At 35.7% G+C, this 20,855-nt stretch overlaps 1 protein-coding gene across 1 annotated transcript; it reads right to left on the bottom strand.

Annotated features, from left to right (window-relative positions):
* Window positions 1–10,267: 10,267 nt before the first annotated feature.
* On the bottom strand, window positions 10,268–20,622 carry LOC103015245 (uncharacterized). Its single transcript, XM_028168169.2, has 3 exons — window positions 20,253–20,622; window positions 19,989–20,200; window positions 10,268–10,504 (listed from the first exon to the last, which is right to left on the bottom strand). Exons 1-3 carry the CDS (start codon window positions 20,620–20,622, stop codon window positions 10,268–10,270), a joined length of 819 nt encoding a protein of 272 aa, XP_028023970.2.
* Window positions 20,623–20,855: the final 233 nt, after the last annotated feature.

Here is a 20,855-nt window from a genome sequence, read left to right as displayed (position 1 = left end):
AAGAAGAAATAGGAAAATTCACTATTACAGTTGGAGAATTAAACACCCGTCTTTCAGTAATTGATAGGTAAAATAGACTAAAAATAAGTAAAGATCCTGTGACCTGACCAGCACAATCAACTTGATCTAATTGATATTTATGGAATATTCCATTACAACAGAAGCACAGACTTTCTTCTCAAACTCAAATGAAACATTCACCAAAATAGAACACATTCTGTACCATGAAACACACCTTGACAAATTAAAAAATCAAAATCACACAAAGTATGTTCTCAAAGCACAACAGAATTAAACTAGAAATCATTAATAGAGAAATATCTCAAAAATACCCAAATACTTGAAGATTAAACAACACACTTTTAAATAACATTGGTTAAAGAAGTCTCAAAAGAAATTTTTAAAATATTTTAACCGAATGAAAAAAATAGAATTTTTAAAAATATATGGAATGTGGCAAATGCCACATTAGAGGGAAATATACAATATTAAATGTATACATTAGAAGAGAAGATAAATTTAAAACCAATAATCTAAGCTTCCATCTATGGACTCTAGGAAAAGGGGATCATTTAAACTAAAGTATGCAGGAAGAAAAATAACAATAAAAATTAGAGTACAAAGCAAGGAAATTGAAAATAGAAAAATAATTTTTAAATTATTAAAGCAATGAAACCATACACTGGTTCTTTGAAAGGGTCAATAAAATTGATATGATAAATTTCTAGCCTGGCTAACCAAGATAAGGCAAAAGACACAAATTGCAATATCAGAAATGACAGAGTGTTCTCACCCTAGACCCCATGGACATTAAAATGATAATAAAGGGTTGCTCTGAACAACTCTATACCCACAAATTTGAAAAGTTAGATGCAATGGACCAATTTCTTGAAAGAGTGAAACTACCAGCTAAGCAACTCCAGATCCAATCCATGTCTTCTCTACTCTGGAAGGCTACGTGCTGTGTTTGGGCACAAGTTCCCTGTGCCAATGACAAGAAATTACCTCCAGACAGAGAGCTAGGTTGATGGTACTGCACATATCATTTGTTTCTCATTCTTCAGGAATTAGATTTGTGTCCTACTGTCCAATTTATAAAACAATTTGTTTTTCATTTTATGTCTGTTTGTATAGTTATTTATGGCAGGAAACTATTCCTATCCCAGTTACTATCATGGTTAGCTTTGGTAGAATTTTGATTTTATCTCTAACACAATCTTGAATTTACATTACCCTTTTACCAAACTCAAGTGTTTTTTGTTGTTGTTGTTGTTGTTGATCTACATACAAATCATTCTCCTAATGAAATTCAGAACACATATTATAGATCTCCTTACCCATAATTCAAATCCTTGTATCTCTTCATGGGAAAATATATTCAGAGAAGTAAACTGAGTTTTCCGCATTTATGTAAACAACTAGAACATAAGAAAGTTGGAATGTAAGCCAAAGTCTCTCATCTCTTCCTCTTCTCATTGAATGGTCCATTAAAAAATAATAATAATAAGGTAGGTAATAAATAGAATTGAACAAAGAGAAATAGCATTCCTTTGAAAAGGGACACAAACACACTTGTAAATTAGCATCAATAGAGAATTTTAGTTAAAAAGCATTTTTGTGATGGTCTACTCCTCTACCATCTTCTGAATTATTTTATTTCAGAATGACCACCATGTATGAGACATCTCAAATAAATTAGGTTACTTACTTGACAAGTTTATATGCCAAGGAGAAAAAGGGAGAAGATGAGGCATGTGGGAAGGCTGAGAGATACCAACACCCCATTTTACAGAATGCAGTAGCTAAAATAGAATCCTCTATTCTTTAGTGTTTTTCTTTAATCAGCATCTGAGAAACATAAATTACAAAGACAGTGTCTGCTTCTTCCTAAGGGCCTCCATTTCCTGGCTGCTGGTATGTCTGCCAGCTTTCCGACTCGCCAACATTCCATCCTATCTTTCTTAATGGAACCATTTAATGCTCTTCCCAAGATGTTTACAGTTTAATAAGTGAAGCTACATATACTTGAACAAGTAGAAAACGTCTATTTGTTTGACCCAACTATCTAAAATTTCTCTAACAGTCTTTTCCTTCGAAGAGCATCCTCAAGCTTTTAAGAAATTCAGAACCTGGCTCAATCTCACGCTCAGTAACAGCTTGCTTCTGAGTTTGCCTGTCCTCAAGGGACAGGAAGCTTTGGCAGCCGCCTGAATCCTCTGTGATCATGAGGAACTGCGCCACACTGCATGCAGCTGTCTGAAGTGCTCTCCCTTAATTATGAGTATTGATGGTACTCACCCAGCTCCATTGAGAATTCCATTTCCATATATAGTGCTAACTGCCCTTGTTTCTTTGCTGATTTGAAGAACAGACAGATGTCTGCTCTTGGGCTTGATACAATTACCCAAATGAGTATTTCCCTAGGCTTTTCCTTGCGTGCCCCAAATATCTATAGCATTTGACAGGGTTTGCATACACAGTATTACAGGCAGCACCACATTCACACAATGTTTGCTCACCAGCTTTTTCTTCCATTTACACATTTAAGGATAAATCTGAGACTGATCGTTCTTACACTTAACTTCTTTCATTTCACTAATATCAGAAGACCTAGCAATAAAAATTAATAATACTTTCACAATGCTTTCCTCAATAATTATACTTTATTATACAAATAACATTTCATAGTTTGTGAGATTTACTATTCATTTTTTCTTGAATGCTTAGTTCTATCAATACATGTTTATAGAATATTGAGTATGTGCCAGGAAGTATTAGACACTGAATTTCCAATGTTTAAAAGGTACTCTAGCACAAAAACAGAAATATAGATCAATGGAGAGGGATAGAAAGCCCAGAGATAAACCCACACAAGTAATCTATGACAAGATTATATATGGCAAGAATATACAATAGAGAAAAGGCAGTCTCTTCAATAAGTGGTGCTGGGCAAACTGGACAGCTACATGTAAAAGAATGAAATTAGAACACTCCCTAACACCATACACAAAAAATAAACTTAAAATAAATTAAAGACCTAAATATAAGACCAGACACTATAAAACTCTTAGAGGAAAACATAGGAAGAATACTCTTTGACATAAAGCACAGCAAGATCTTTTTTGACCCACCTCCTAGAGTAATGAAAATAAAAACAAAAATAAACAAATGGGACCTAATGAAATTTAAAAGCTTTTGCACAGCAAAGGAAACCATAAACAAGACAAAAAGACAACCCTCAGAATGAGAGAAAATATTTACAAATGAAGCAACAGACAAGGGATCAATCTCCAAAATATACAAACAGCTCATGCAGCTCAATATTAAAAAAAAAAAAAAAAAACCCAATCAAAAAATGGACAGATATTTCTCCAAAGAAGACATACAGATGGCCAAGAGACACATGAAAAGATGCTCAACATCACTAATTATTAGAGAAATGCAAATCAAAACTACAATGAGGTATCACCTCACACTGGTCAGAATGGCCATCATCAGAAAATCTACAAACAATAAATGCTGGAGAAGGTGTGGAGAAAAGGGAACCCTCTTGCACTATTGGTGGGAATGTAAACTGATACAGCCACTATGGAGAACAGTATGGAGGTTCCTTAAAAAACTAAAACAGAATTGCCATATGACTCAGCAATCCTACTACTGGACATATACCCTGAGAAAACCATAATTCAAAAACAGTCATGTACCACAGTGTTCATTGCAGCTCTATGTACAATAACCAGGACATGGAAGCAACCTAAGTGTCCATCGACAGATGAATGGATAAAGAACATGTGGCACATATATACAATGGAATATTACTCAGCCATAAAAAGGAATGAAACTGGGGCATTTGTAGAGATGTGGATGGACATAGAGACTGTCATACAGAGTGAAGTAAGTCAGAAAGAAGAGAGTATTGTATATTAAGGCATATATGGGGAATCTAGAAAAACGGTACATATGAACCTGTTTGCAAGGTAGAAATAGAGATACACATGTAGAGCACAAATGAATGGACACCAAGGGGGGAAACGGAGGGTGAGATGAATTGGGAGATTGGGATTGACATATATACAATAATATGTATAAAACAGATAACTAATGAGAACCTGCTGTATAGCACAGGGAACTCTACTAAATGCTCTATGGTGACCTAAATGGGAAGGTAATCCAAAAAAGAGGGGATGTATATATATATATATATATATATATACACCTATAGCTGATTAACTTCGATGTACAGCAGAAACTAATACAACATTGTAAACAACTATACCCCAATTAAAAAAAAAATTAAGGTCAATTGCTAATTATCAAGTTCAATTTCTTCTGTCTCATTTCTAGACTTTCATATACAAAATCATATAATATATTCTCTTTGGGTCTGGTTAAACTCAGTATAATGCTTTTAGATGCATCATATGTCTTTTTGCAGGATTAGTAGTTTGTCCATTTTTATTGTTGAGTAGTATTCTATTTTATGACTGGTCTACACTATGTCCATTTACATGTTGATACACAAGTTTGTATGACATTTATATTATTTAGTCCTAACAATATTTTCCAGAATTCAAAATTTTTGAAAGAAAAGGTACTCTAAGGCTTAGGCAGGGCAACTTTGAAGGTAGACACTATTCCTTGTCCAGGTGTTATTTAAGCATTTGAGAAGTGTGCTTCTTCAAACAATCTAATATTGCCATAACCAAATAGAAATATACTTTACTAAATTCTGTAAAGAGGATGCTCACCTGTTTTGCCCACTTTGGACAACAGAATCTTTACTATTGTCAAATAGTATCCACCAAGGACATAAATATGGGGGAAAAACATCCTTTGAGGAATTTTTTTAATGTCAAAGAAAATAAAAGTATTAGTTGAGACATACGAAAGCTTCACTGTGTAATGAGATATATATTCAGTTTAATACATTAGTATAAAATTAGAAGTGTTAATGTGCGTTAGTGGATACTTATGACATTGGCCTTCGTCTGTAGAAAACTGACCTCTGACTCTCTCAATACACATGCTTAAGGTGGGCACTAGCATGTTCTTATTTTATCCCAGCTACTAACGACAATCCAACCAAAGATGAGCAGCTGACCCAAGTGGAACAGAATCCTTCTCCAGGATTTTTGAAACTGAAATTGAGAATAAAAATTTGTTCTTGTGTGGTGGCATAAGCTCTATAAAGTGAGACTTGGCAACTCTTGGAAGCCATGATTCCTGCCAAGTATAGCCGTTGACCTATAATAGGAGACTATGAAGCTAACATATAAAGAGGAACAAATGAGATCAAGAGAGAGATTGGGAGGGAGGGAAGAAGAGAGAGAGAGACAGAGACAGAGAGGGAGAAAGAGAGCATGTGATTCTGTAGGCATATAGTTGCTGGTGGCCATTATCATCCACACTCCAGTTTTCCCTTAGTTGATGGTTAATCTTCCTTCAGTCGTTCCATATATTTCTCTACTTTTGTCCATATTTATTTTCTGCTTAGTATACATCTTTAAAAATTTTTATTTATAAATTTTACTATCTAACATTCTACTAAACACTTTGTTCAACAGTGCATACTCAGTGCTTAGAACAGTGCCTGGCATAATGGGCACTCAATATTTGTTGGATAAATGAAGGAAGGAAAATGACTGATAAGAGATATCCCAGTATTCTTCTGAAAATTCTCCCATAAGCTAGTTCAAATTGGTTTTATTTCATTTTCATGCAAGAACTTTAATTAATATATATATTAAAAATTTTGAGGACATAAATTCTTTTCTTCCTCTCTAAAAAATGACTTAAAAACTCCATTTACTGAGGGAAAATCTGGGATGCTAAACCTGTGGGTAAATGGAACTAGAGATATCATTCAGGATAGACTACATTATACTACAAAAAGAAAGCAAACCCTTAATCCTAGCAGTTTAGGAAAATAAAATTACATTTTTCATCTATGTGCCCAAAGCAGGGCATCAGGAAGACTCTGCTCATCATAACACTTAAAGACTCTGAATACATACTTCTAAAGCCACTGGGGCAGTGAGAATAGGGTGTGGCAAATTATGCACTGGCATTTAATGTTTCTACCCAGAAGGGACACATGACATGTTTACTCACATTGGCCATGCCTAATTTCAAAAGGAGTTGGGAAGTATGACTTACCATAAGTCTAGAAGAAATAGAATGATTTGTGAACAGCAAAAGTAAATACCATACTGAGATTCTCTATGGAAGTATTCCCAGCAATTTGGAACTCTGTATGTCCATGAAGCATCCCTGTCTGTAGAGGGTCAGCACGCTTTAGCCCATGGGAAAAATCTAGTCTATTGCCTGAATTTATAATGTTTAATTGGGACATAACTACACCCATTCACTTATGTATTATCTAAGTCTGCTTTCACACTACAATGTCAGTTGAATAGTTTAAACAGAGACCATATGGCCTGCAAACCTTAAGATATTTACTCTAAATAAATTGTCTGCTTTACACTATATATTTTCTATTATTTTAAAAAGTATACTTGACTAACGAGCTACAGATATATTTACTAAATTCCTAGTAGTTTTGTCATTTAATATATTTCTAGTAAATCCATATGATAATTTTTTATCATAAAAGAGTGCTTCATTTCTTAAAAAGGAGAATTCATTAATCACTGGATATTGCAGAATAATGTCTGTCCTGTTCAAATGTGCATTCTGCTTCCTCTAGAGTCCTATGATTATCTCTCAGTGACCCCAAAGTGATAGAAAGTGATAGAAAGGATCTCATATTACCTCAATTGCCTCTCCTAATAACAGTAGTTCTGCATAGTCTCATCTAAAATATAACTATTAACAACGAGAATTAAAATTTCCTGAACACGTCAATGTGAGACAGTGTTTTGAGCATGCTACTTTTAATATCTCTTTTAATTTTCTAGAGGCTCTGCCTCTGCCACCACAGAAATGGGCAGCACATGACCCAAGGAAGGTCAGTGAGAGGCCCTTTGCAGAGATTAACATGAGACCTGGGATAGGGTCTCTTTCGGTCTGATATAGTAAAATTTAGGCACCAGGTAATACTGGACCTATGGTGGGGGACTGTCCTAGTCAGTTCAAGTTGCTATGACAATGCTATAGACTGGATGGCTTAAACAACAAACACATATTTCTCCTAGTTCTGGAGTGTGGGAAGACCAAGATCAAAGTGCCAGTCGATTTGGTTCCTGGTGAAAACTCTCTTACACGTGGCTACTTTCTTCCTGGATTCTCTCATGATGGAGAGAGAGAATGCAAGTTCTCTGGTCTCGTTTTATAAGAACACCAATCTGATTATAAGAATTCCACCTTCATGACCTCATCTAAACCTAATTACCTCCCAAAGGCCCAACCTCCTAATATCACATTAGAGTTAAGGTTAGGGTTTCAATACATGAATTTGAGTGGGGAGGAGCACAAACTTTCAGTCCATAGCAGGGATCTTTCCTATCAGAGCCTGAGAGAGGAAGAACCAACACAAAGGAAACAGACTACAAACAAAAAGAGACAGAGCCCGTCCTACACACCTGATTTTAGCATGGTTTGATCCAGCACATCTGAACTGGCCTGTCTTATATTGTACAGTGAGAAACTGATTCCTTTAGCTCCAAGCTTTTTTATGTCTTTGAAAATAAAATATTTCCGGTAGAAGTAAAATATTAAGGCTTGAGGAAAAAGGAATTTCTTATCATTTTTTCCTGATTGAAGATTTGACCACTGAGAAGGAAAAGGCTATTAAAAGGCACCAAGCAAGAATAATGTATAGGAGAAGATGGAACTTGAAAGATTAATTTCAAAGTTTTTCCTCAGTCCTAGGAACTAAAAACTGAACCAATAATTGGTGCTTATAGGTAGGATTAGCAGTACACATAGGGCACAGATGGTCATCTATATGATGAATTTAAAAAGTGATAGAAAGGACCCTTACCTCAAATGCCTTTCCTATTACCAGCAGCTCTGCATTGTACTATAGTCTAAAGCCAAACCTCTCGGTTTTCCACCCACATTTTAATATGGGCCCAAATTCTATTTGATCTTTTCACCTCCTGATACTTCCTTCCTTACAGTAAATTCCTAGATGCTGAATTCCTTGAGGGAGAAGATCTCCTCCTGTTTTATATCCTTTTATATTCAGCACCTAGTTCATCGTAATACATCTATGAAATGCTTAAAAATTGTTTTTTGGTATTTGTTTTTTCATCAAGATTATGTTTTGAAAGAAACTTTTAATTGCTTAACCTGAAAGATAATTAGTTGCAATCATTCAAACTTGATGTGATGCTGACAAAATAGATGTTTGGCGATATGGGACCAGTTTTGCAAGGTTTACTGAAAAGATTATAGAGTTTAGAATCAGACAGATCTACACTCACTACCTGGGAAAACTGGGATGTGTTGAATTTCTCTGGACCTCAATTTCTTATGTGACTCATAGGAATACCATATACAGAAGTGTGTATATTAGTTAATATAATACTAAGCCTCAGTTTTTTACCTGTTTAAAGTAGGTGATATAATTTAAGTACCAGGTTATTTTGAAGTTTAAGTGAAATCTTATGTAAGGCACCAACACAGTGTCTTGTACATGGTAGTTACTCAATGATTTTCTTTTTCTCTCAAAGGGCATCACAAAGTATTCAGTTTTCTCAAATTCCATTCAAATGTCCCCAAATTTGAAAAACACCTAGCCTTACTCAGAATTAGTCTTCAGTGGCCCTACCACCTCTCTCAGACATTCCTCATGCTAACTCATCTTTCATAGGGTTTAGCAGTTTATAAAGTAGGCTTGCTTTTATCATCTTAGGTAGTAGATTCTGTTATTGTCCACATTTTACAGAGAAAAGAAATGAACTGTTCTCTAATGTGAATGTGATCTGATGCTTATATTGACTTTGAAGTTGTAGCAATTATCTTCCTTGTCAGTTGAATACCGTTTAAGGTTCTTGGTAAATAAATACTTTTTTCAGGTCTGATACTTCTGACACTTTTAAAGAATGGGAACTTGCCTAATTGATTTGTAAATTAAAATTTCCCCTCTTTTTAAAAATTTTTCACATTTAGCAATGTGCCTAGCATAATCCCTCGCCTCCAGAACTAGACATTTCTTCTGCTTTCACGTGGTTTGCATTTTAAAAAAACAATGTATGCTTTTGCAGTACACTGAAACCTCTGGCTCAGATAACAAGACTTTTGCTTTATGCATATGGAAGAAATTAAACAAAAAACATGTCAAAAAACTGTCTTTACGTGAGAAACTTGAGATTCACACATTTTTCATAAATTCTAAACCATGCTTTTGTCATTTGTTTTTTACTATTTCTCCATAAGCCTTTTCATCCAGTCCATTAATCATTATTTTTAAAAATCTTCTCTGAATTTCCAATGAGTTTGACTTTATCTTTTGATAATGAGGTGTCCAGAACCCAGTTTATGTATCAAGAAGAATTCCAGTTATCCAATAAAAATGAACTATTTATCACTTAATCCACTGTTTTAATCCATGCTATGATGATATAAACAAAATAGTTTTAATGATAGACTTTAAAATAGTTAAGTATTATCTTACTTCACTTCTGGAGAAAAATGAATCATAGAGGTTAGCAATAAGGTCTATGATAGAGGTTTTGAGAGCTCCTTATATTCTAAAACAAAGCTTGAAATATATTTGGATTTACCTTATGGTCATGACCCTAACATTCTTGATAACGAGTTTCATTTTGTATTAAAATATTCCAAATGTATTCTCTGCCAACACCTTATCTCTGAAATACCTGAGGTTTCTTCTGTTGTTGATCCATTCATCCTCTTTAAAGTCCCAAGAAACCCCAAGCCTTCCAGGATCATTGTATCTTCAACTTCTAAGGCCACCACCCTTCACTTTTTACCTCTACTTTCTATCTCAATGCTCTCATTCCTATACCTTCAGAGCCTCAGGTCTTTTCTCCTTCTACCTCAACAACTTTTTTTTAATAATGACATTTACTGACTGCTTAATGTTTGCCAAAGAGTGTGTTAAGTTCTTTGCTTGCATTATTTAAATTTAATAACCCTATGAGCTGGATTGTATTATTCTCCTCTTACAAGTTGAGGAAACTGGGACTCGCAAAGATTGAGTTGTAACCACTGTCAGGTTCCGTCAGAAAACAAATCACACCAGTCATTTTTAAAGAGATCATCCAATATGAGGAATTGTTACTTAGGCATAAAAAATTATTAGGTACGTAACTGAGCATTAAAAGGGAACACTGAGGTGTCAAGGAAGTAGCACCGGCAGGAGGAGGAGCTGAAAGTCGTTTTTCTGTAAGTGACCACTGCTTGGCAAGGGCTGGTATCTGTGAGCTTGAGAAAGGGTTGGAGGAGCTGGCACCCAAGCCTCTGAGGACAGGTTCCAGCTAGCGTGTGCTGATGGCTCTGAATGTTGGAAAAACTTTGAACCAAATTCCACTGCTTCTAAACAAACTGCTGCTGCCACAGTGAAGCAGCAGCTTTGCTGGCGAGGCAGATAAAAACGGGAAACCCAGCCACAACGAAACAGGAAGGAAACTGGGTGAGGAGTATCCCTGATGTCTCCTCCAGCTGATTGCTTTTATTCTCCAATCGGCATCCTATTGGTAGAGGCTTTTAGGAAGCCAGATGACAAAAGTATGGTTTGCAAAATCCCAGCCTCAGCATCACAAAGTAGAGTATAGAAGAGTGAATTTTAACATGAGAAACAATAGCTTACTTATAAGCAGGTGGTTCACCTGCTTACCTCTTCAGAAACTAAAACACCCTTCAACCCATTGTTTTTTAATTTTTATTTGATATTGGAGTATAGTTGATTAACAGTGTTGTGTTAGTTTCAGGTGTACAGCAAAGTGATTCAGTTATACATATACATGTATCTATTCTTTTTCAAATTATTTTCCCATTTAGGTCATTACAGAATACTGAGTAGAGTTCCCTGCCTCTATACAGTAGGTCCTTGTTGGTTATCTATTTTAGATATAGCAGTGTGTACATGTCAATCCCAAACTCCCAATCTATCCCACCCTCCCACCCGTCCCCCCTGGTAACCTTTAGTTAGTTCTCTAGGTCTGTGAGTCTGTTTCTGTTTTGTAAATAAGTTCATTTGTATCGTTGTTTCTAGATTCCACATATTTAAATTTCTACAAATCAACAATAGCAACTTTAGATTCCAAGCAACATGATGCAACAATTTTTTGTTCACAACCTCTTTTCAAAGTGCAAGCAGTAATTGTATTTATCTCTGGAAAACAGTCACACTATTTATCTTAGGGCTCTGTTATTTTGCTTCCAATTCAGCCATCATCCCATTGTTACATTTCTTGTGCTGTGAAATTAGTTCCTTGGTCAGAAATAATTTTATAAAGAATATCTTGGCAATGAATGTGGCATTCCATAAATCCACAGATACAATACTGGCAGAAGCTTCACGGGCAAGTCCATATTCAAAATGCATGTCTACTCCAGTGAGGAGATTAGAAAGCAAGTACCATACATCCCAGTCATCGTGGTTACCATAACCACTTTCTGCTCATTTTCTTTTCTCTCCCCTGACAGCTTTCCCACAACCAAGCTTGTTTGATACTCAGAACCAACCCCAGAGTAATACTCCCTGCCAACCCCCTTCCCTATTGAGAGTTATTGTAAATTTTTAAATTAATTTGATTTCATTATATTTTCAAATTTTAATAATGAAAATATTTTATCTTCATACTAATAAAAAATATAAATTCTATTTTTAAATTATTGTAAATTGATGTTATCAGCACTTATATTATGTATCACAGGTAACGACTATCATCACCAAGAACAGCAACTCTGGTTATATATTGAATGAAAAAGATCCCAGAAAGTATCAAAGTACAGACCAAATTCATTAGTTTATACTGTGCAATCATCAATTGAAAACCAAAATTTTTTTATCATTTATTGTATGCCAATCATGGAGTAAGTGTTTAGGGTTCAAAGTGCTTTCTGGGGGCTCAGTCTATGGCAGAAGTCAGGCAAACTGATTAAAATGTTATGAGATAAGTTATGAGTACATTATTATGAGTGCATTATGAGATACATTATAAGTATTCTTAGAGAGATATTAACAAAGAGATATGTAAGGTGGAACATGGATCCTGACCTTGAATCTCTCATGGATGTATAACAATTTCCTGAATGCGTTACTAAACAAAACAGGTTGAACAATGCTTGAAAAGCCAATAAAACATTATTCAGTGCACTTACTGAAAATTCATTCTTACCTCTCTCATATAACATTTTTCTTGCTTTCTTGTACCATCAAGCGACCACCAAAACCACTCTTCTTCATAATATTTCATCTAGGATATGTACAAGTGAATCCCTATTTTGAGCCTAAGACTGTGTTATTGATGGTGAAGAACACATAAATGTATGAGAAAAAGGTTACAGTCTCAAAATTTGCATCTGGGGATAAAAGGAAAATATATCTGCCTGGCTGGAAAAGAAACAAGAAAGAAAGAAAAAAACTGAAGAATCTAAGCTAATGTAGAATTATGCAGAGCAAACTGCAATTTTGCCACAACATTATAAAATTTGAATTAATTCCTCATCTGAGCTTAAGTTCACGTTTCCATTTCCCTACGGAAATACAGTAATCTTAATTTTCTGTGTTCATTTTGAGTACTGGATGTAAAACATACATATGATGTTAGTATTCAAAAACAATTTGATTGATGTTTCCAACTGCTAGGTATTTTATCATATTTAAAGAGAACAAAGGTATGGACACCAAGGCGGGAAAGTGGGGGGAGGTGGTGGGATGAATTGGGAGATTGGGATTGACATATATACACTAATATGTATAAGATAGGTAACTAATAAGAACCTGCTGTATAAAAAATAAATAAATAAAATGAAATTTTAAAAAAGAAAAGAAGAACAACAAAAAAAGATTTCTAGAGGTCTTCTTTCATTGTTTAAGAACTTTTAAAAATCATTTAATGATTTACTAATTAATATCCTTTTTATGTTGGTCTCTATAGCATCCTAATATTTCAAAATGCTATCACCTGGCTTAATAAAAATTAATAGTGTTTATCAGTGATCTATCACATTTTTAAAGTATTGATTTGCACCATGATTTTTTCTTATTGAGATTCAAATATTTGGGTAAGTAGATAAATATTTTCTGTACTTTTTATTCTCATCAGTCTTCTCTTAATTCTTTTGAAGAGATATGAAATACAACATTGAAACGTTGTTTATTCCCTAACACAGTGGTAGAAAGCCAATATCTAACCTGCAATGTACTAGTATACAGGTTTTGGCAGGGTTGTTAATTTATCTAATCCTAGTTTCTTCATCCATAAAATGGTAAGAGTAATGGATATTTTGTAAGTTACTGAATTATATGAGTAATACATGCAAAGTGCTTTGCATCCTGTCTGGCAAATAGTAATTACCACCCAGTACATGTCAGTTTCTTAATTTATGATGATGATGATGATGAGTATTTTTGGTTGATTTCTCTATTATGAGTACTTTGTTGGTAGTTTAGAGTAAAACATGTCACGCCATGCTCAAATACCTAGGGCTTAAAATAAAGCAGGAAGAATAAATGATTTATCAAGTATAGTAAAAATGAAGTAGCATGAACATGGAATTAAGCATCACACTGCCTTTGTTTCTGCTGGATAAGTAGCAATCTTGTGCCCTCTTCTAGGTTAGAATTACTGCCAACAAAATTATAGTTGGCACAGAGCTGCAGCTGCATTCATTCACATCAAAGGGAAGATGCCAAGTGTCAATGAAAGAAATAGACCTACAATAGATAACAATCCAAAGACTTTTCTTTCTAGCTTTCTTTAAATCCCATTCCTGCCTATCTTCCATTTCTTTTAACTTGGCAATGTTCCTTTCTTTGGTGTGTATATATATATACACACACACACACACACACACACACACACATATATAATAAATTCTTTATTTGATATTAATCTTCCAAATTAAAGTTTTCCTACTTCATAAATGGTACCACTATGAGGAGAGAAAAGTATTTATTTTAACTCACTGAAATAGACTAGTAATTGGTTACTACAGAAGCCTCCCCTGAGTAATTTTAACTCTTAAGTCACTGCCACAAGCATTCATATTATAAAGCTACTTTAAGACAGATGTCATCAGCAGGACTAGGAAAATATGCATTGCATTATCTTATACAAAATGTTCATTTATTTTGAAAAGTCTTTAAGGGTTTTTAATTGTAAGAAAGCTCTTTTCTTAATCGTGTCTCCTAAGGGCACCTTGCATAATGCTGGGCACATAAAGTGGCCTCAATAAAAACACGTTAATTAATTGACTTCACTGATTTCTAAGTAGGCAGTTTCTTTCATTTGTCTACGGAGTTTATTCTAAATAAATATTTCACTTTTTATGTTTCTTAGACTCATCAGTGTAAGAAAAAGGTATATTTCGTAATAAAAGTATGGCACAGAACATCTAAATTAATACTCGAAATCAGGTGAGCAAATGGCTCCAAATCTGCCCCTCTATTTCTTCAACTCTCCTTTGGGTTTTCTTGCCTTTAGTACCATTATTATCTACCAATCTGACCTCAAAGGCATTGCTACTCCCTGTTTGCTAATCTGAACCTAGAATGTGAAAACAAAAAACATTTTAGTTTATCTCATTTAGCACAATTGAGACTGGTTGTCATTATTTTTTTAATTCAGTAGAATACTAAGGAATAACCAAAGAAAAATAAATTCAAAAACATGTTAGTAATGGACACAATTGTGCTTACAGACTGTGGAATTTGTTTAAAATTTTAAATTATTTATCTTGTTTGAAATACCATTCCACGTTCTTGTACATCCCTTTAATGGATAAGGGTATTTTAACATCCTGTTTATAAAGCATCCATCTGTGTCTTTTTATAGCACAAACCAAGAAATTCATACATTCTTATCTAAATAAGAACCACCCAGGGGCTTCCCTGGTGGCACAGTGGTTGAGAATCTGCCTGCCAATGCAGGGGACACGGGTTCGAGCCCTGGTCTGGGAAGATCCCACATGCCGCGGAGCAACTGGGCCCGTGAGTCACAACTACTGAGCCTGCGTGTCTGGAGCCTGTGCTCCGCAACAAGAGAGGCCACGATAGTGAGAGGCCCGCGCACCGCAATGAAGAGTGGCCCCCGCTCGCTGCAACTAGAGAAAGCCCTCACACAGAAACGAAGACCCAACACAGCTAAAAATAAATTAATTAAATAAAAAAAAAAAAAGTCCATTTTAAGAAAATAAATAAATAAGAACCACCCAACCATTCTAGAATCCAGTTCCAGAAACATTTCTTTTCCCCTGGTGATTGTCTCTTGCAAAGACATTTTGCTTTAGGTATTTCCACATGCTTTTTCTGTAAGAGCATGGATATCCTTTTAGGGAACAATCATACAATCCTATATTCACATAATAAGTATAGAACGTATAAAAAGAAATACACACACACACATATATATATACAAACACACACAGTAATAGAAGGATCAGTTTGTCTCTAATAATCTGGTAATATACCATTTTGAAATGAATGACCACTCCTTGGTGATACACTTCCCCTCTTTGCTTCAGTCATCTGCTAAGTCTGTGCTATTCATTCCTTGAAGATTCTAACACCAATCTCTCTCTCCCTCCATTACTAATCCTGCACTGCTCACTAAAAAATCTACAGTTTATCTTGTTCACCATCCTCCATAGTCACACTCTAAACAATTGTTTTCAAAATGCATATTGTGACCTTTGGTGAGTCACAGAATCAACTGAACACATCACTATTGACATTTTTTGAAAAATGAATGTAATAGAATAGAAAATATGATTTTTTAATGTATTAAGGGTTAATATTGTTTTGCGGAACTTTTTAATTCATGTGTATGTGTATATGTTTAGGAAGTGTGTCTCATTGTAAAATGTTGAGGGTTCTAAAGACTAAGTGCAATTTCAAGTCAAGATCTTTGGAACACTCTATATTTCTTATTTTCGATCACCAAAATTTTTTGAAAACTGTTATTTTAAAATTTGATGTTACCAATAATTATACCACTTTTAAAATCTTAATGTATGGAATCCTACTTTCTAAACACAAAATCCTATTACTTCAAGTAACCCAATTTATACCAACAGAATCTTTATTTTCCCAAATTTTAAACATCCATTACTTCATATGTCCTCACATATTTTTCTTACTTATCTTCGATTCAGTTATCCATTGCTATAATCACTTATTTGTACATATCTTCCACTATATTGACACATTCTCTCTCTTGTGTCTACTTACTCACAAAGCTCCAATTTTGGGTAAATCTAACAATCCATATAGTCTTTGCTGCCTTCAAACAGCTTAAGGTGCCTAAGGAAAACATGAAACACAATGAATGACCAGTCTCACTTCAAATGTATGGCTGCAAGCACCAGGTAGGACTCCAATATATTCCTCTGGTCAGTCTACTCTTCCGCTCACTTGGGTATGTGTTTCATACCTACTGCTTTTTTCTCCAGCCTCTCCTAACGCTTTCTTACACTCAAGTTTCTTATTTCCAGAGACAACAGAATTTCACATTTCATTAGAAATTAGGTGCAACAAGAATATAATTTCAAATTGCTTCAACCACAACATGTGTAAATCTACTTGTATTTGTATACATATAATCTTTCTTCTTTTCATGGATGAAAGTCTATGCTCCTTTCCATGGTCAGTCCTCCACTAAAGAACTAAATTCCAGAACCGCTAGTCAACATAAGGACTTTGCTTTCATGATCTATCCCCTCTTCTCATAAAAGGCAATTATCTAGTGAATGCCATCTCCTTTCCACCATTTTATTTAAAAAATACTTCAATAAAAAGAATTACTCTATGACCTCACACTACAAAGCCTTTTCTTGTCAAAAGAATATTGGCCCCAATAATCTCTGTGGCACCAAATCTAATAGTCACTAACAGGCTTACCTAATTCAAATTTTCTGTGACATTTGGCAGTATCATTTATTTTGCCATTTTCTTCACTTGGCATCTGAGACATACTCTCTTGATTTCCCTTTTATCTAATGGGTCACTTCTTTTTTTTTTTTTTTTTTAATTTTTTATTTTTTTAATGCTATTTTTGTCTGCTTACATTCTTTTTATTTGTGTACGTATGTATGTATGGCTGTGTTGGGTCTTCGTTTCTGTGCGAGGGCTCTCTCCAGTTGTGGCACGTGGGGGCCACTCTTCATCGTGGTGCGTAGGCCTCTCACTATCGCGGCCTCTCTTGTTGCGGAGCACAGGCTCCAGACGCTCAGGCTCAGCAATTGTGGCTCACGGGCCGAGTTGCTCCGCGGCATGTGGGACCCTCCCAGACCAGGGCTCGAACCTACGTCCCCTGCATTGGCAGGCAGATTCTCAACCACTGCGCCACCAGGGAAGCCCCGGGTCACTTCTTTTAAAATATTTATTCATTAATTCTCCTCTTGAATTAGGAGCTGAGGCTCCTAACTGTTAAAATGTCCCAAAAATAAGTCCTCATACCTCTTCTCAATCACCTACTGGTGATTTAATCCAGTTATATGCCATATACAACATCATCTATCTGATGATTCCTAGAATTTTACCTCCAGCCCTGACGTTTCCATTGACTCAATACTCTACCTGACTATTCCAGTTGGAAATGTATCAAGCATTAGAAGCTTAACATGTATGAAACTGAAGTTTTGATGTCTCATTCAAAAACTCCTTCTCTAGCCAGTGTTCTTTTCCTCAGTAAAAGTCACAGGCACTCACCAACATACTCAGGGAGAAAACTTTCTTAGTCACTGGTTGACATGAAAGGAGCAGCAGAAAGTTTCAGTTTGCCTGATGGCTCAAGTATCCAGCTGAGGTCTAACAAGGCAACACTTTGCTTTCTTATTTCAGTTATCATACTGTAAACAAATGTCCTTTCTGCGATCTACTTAGTGCCATGTTTTCTGCTTTTTTGTGTTTTGTGTTAGTGATTTCACTGTTTAAAATGGCCCAAGCATAGCACTGCAATGCTGTCTAGTGTTCCTAAGTGCAAGAAGGATGTAACGTGCCTTATGAAGAGGATATGTGTCTTAGATAAACTTCATTCAGGCATGAGTTATACTGGTGTTGGCTGTGAGTTCAATGTTAATGAACCAACAACATATATTAAATAACGTGTCTTTAAACAGAAATACACATATTACAAGGTTATGTATTGATTAGTTGACGAAAATGTGACCAGAGGCTCACAGGAACCTAACCCTGTATTTCCTTTAAGTGAAATGATTCAGTGTTCTCTAATTCAACGTTTCTGGAGATTTTATAGAATAAGACTGGAGAGAATAATAAGAACTTCAACGGTATTATAAAAATTAAATAAACTATTAAAAAGCAGTAAGTAAAAATCAAAAGAGAAGTTAAATAATTGAACCCAACTTGTGTTCATTTGGTAGTATAGCTACACAGAAGAGAAATATTCCATATAACTTTTAAATTCAATTATTTGACTGTATATTCCTTAAGGACAATGGGAGGGGCAAAATTAAACGACTTTTGCTAATTCTATCTTTTGGGGTAGTATTTATGCTCTTACTCTAAGCCTACTGTGTGTGTGTGTACAAACGTGTACACATGCACACACATATGCTGTGGAAAATATCAAATAATTATATTGATAACATTAAAAATCAAGTTTTTAGGGTGGTTAAAAGGAGATAAAGTAAAAAATCAATGACTTTAAGTGAAACCACTGTAGTCTTGACTTTGAAATAAAAATGTTAGTAGGATTCATGTTGTATTTTTATCTTTTAAAGATTTATACATTTTTTGGTTCTGTTAGCTGAAAACACTTAGAAATAATAAACAATCCAATGGTAATAACATCTCCAGATTCTAGATTGTGCTTTTTAAATATAATTTCCAATTAAAAGGAATTAGAACTCTGTGGAAAAATTTCTAATTCCACATCTCCAGTAGGAATTATACCTGATAAGCCTGGATTTGTTTTGTCATGCCGGAAAAAATGGAAGCCATCCAAGTTTTGTGTGAAAACGTATTTAAATCCCTAAGCTCATAATAATTCAAACAAACAAACAAATAAACCTTATTGATCACCTTCAGAGGACACTTAGGAATCAATAAAAGGATTTAAACTTTTATCTCTGCCTCTGTATAACCAAAAGTTGCTGAGAGGAAGGTTCTTTTTATAAAAGTATTCTAGCCAAAAATGAAGGACAAATCTGAATTTTCAGATTAATGGATCTGGTAGATATAATTAATGACTAATAATATTACAAAAAGATAAACCAAGACATCAGTTATCACCTAATGGTGATGTCACACCTTCTGTGAAATAGCCTAGCAAAAACAAGCAAAAAACTCAATCTGTATCTATCAATTTACAGGATATGTAAAAACTGAACTTCAATCAGAAAAAGGGAAAGAAAGATTGAAAGAGAGAAAGAAAGACAAAGAAATAGAATATTACAAGCTTAGATCAAAAGAGACTTAACAGGCATATCAATAAATTGCAATGTGTATATTTTCCTGGATCCTTATTGAAATAAACATACTATAAAAATAAATTATAAATTATTCAGACAAATGTGAACACAACCATACTTTGATGATTTTATTGCTAATTTAGTGGTATTATGCAAGTTTAGTGGCATTGATAAATGTATGGTCCTGTGGTTAAAAATTTAAGGAGTCCTTATATTTTAGAAATATATATTGAAGTACTTACATATGGATAATGCGATATCTGGAGTTTGCACGAAAGTAATTCATAGAGAGTGTGTTGAACAAGCTTGGCGTTGCCCTCAAGTTGTAGATGTTGGCTGGTGAGTAAAACCGATCCACTGCTGTGTTTTTCAACATCCGCATCATGCCTTTAGAAGTTCAAAAACAAGACATAAAATATCAGTTTTTGGTTTTCTCTTTCGATAAAGACATTTATTACCGAGCTATAAATTAGAGGTGGGTGGAGGGGCGGTGGGCGCGGTGGGAGGCGCCAAGTGGTCACGTTTTGGGCGGCTGCTCTCGCTCTGTCTTCCTGGGCCTGGATTCTGAGTTGCTCCTCAAAGCGCTCCTTTGCTCGCACCACCTTTAACAGCAGGTAGAAGGAAGCGCCCACGGATTTATCACTCACCTTGACTAGGTGTTCGTAGTTCTGCAGAGGAGGGAAGACGGTGAGGGTCCCTGGGTTACAGAAGCGGGGGAAGCTTCTGGGTCTCCTCAGGGCTCAGCTTGAAGACGTTGAGAATCTGCTGCGTCTCCTGGAGGCTGAGGCCGGAGAGGTTGGAGGCGGCTGCAGACTGGTGTCTGGCACGTCCCCGGGCGTCAGCTGCTGCCTGGCTGGCTGCAAACTCCTGTCGCAGGGCCCGGGCAAAGGCCCTGCCCACCACCTGCACGCCTATCACAATGATCTGGGCTAGGTACTTGGCCACGCAGCCGTTCTGCTTCGGGGGCACGAGCTCCGGCTTCCTGGCCCCGCGGGCCCCGGCTCCAGGGCCGCCGGCGGGGCAAAGGTCAAGGGAAGCTGCGAAGAGCGCGTGCGCTGGGCATGCGCGTTGTTTCAAAAAAGTCAGTTTCATTTTTGGTACTTTTCTCCCCAAACAATCGTATAATCTGTCGGATAATTGTTGTCCACTTTACTTTCAAAATTATCCAAAAATCTCTCTTTTTCTACCAAACTTTATCACTGCTACCAGACTAAACTTCCATCATCTCTTGCCTGGGCTGCTTGCACGGCCAGTACTTCCTGGACCAAGGTTCGAACCCTTGTCCCCTGCATTGCCAGGTGGATTCTTAAAAACTGCGCCACTAG

The sequence above is a fragment of the Balaenoptera acutorostrata genome, chromosome 9, assembly GCF_949987535.1.
Source record: "Balaenoptera acutorostrata chromosome 9, mBalAcu1.1, whole genome shotgun sequence".
NCBI lineage: Eukaryota > Metazoa > Chordata > Mammalia > Artiodactyla > Balaenopteridae > Balaenoptera > Balaenoptera acutorostrata.
The sequence above is the reverse complement of the archived record's forward strand: the minus strand, read 5'-3'. Positions and strand labels throughout refer to the sequence as shown.

Excerpts from the sequence above, each read along its gene's own strand:
- LOC103015245 (XM_028168169.2), bottom strand. The coding sequence starts at position 20,622 with ATGAAACTGACTTTTTTGAAACAACGCGCATGCCCAGCGCACGCGCTC. Across the intron at positions 20,201-20,252 it reads GAGCCCTGAGGAGACCCAGA|AGAACTACGAACACCTAGTC; the intron begins AGCTTCCCCCGC and ends TCCCTCCTCTGC. Across the intron at positions 10,505-19,988 it reads CACCTCTAATTTATAGCTCG|CAAAGCTGCTGCTTCACTGT; the intron begins GTAATAAATGTC and ends CTGCCTCGCCAG.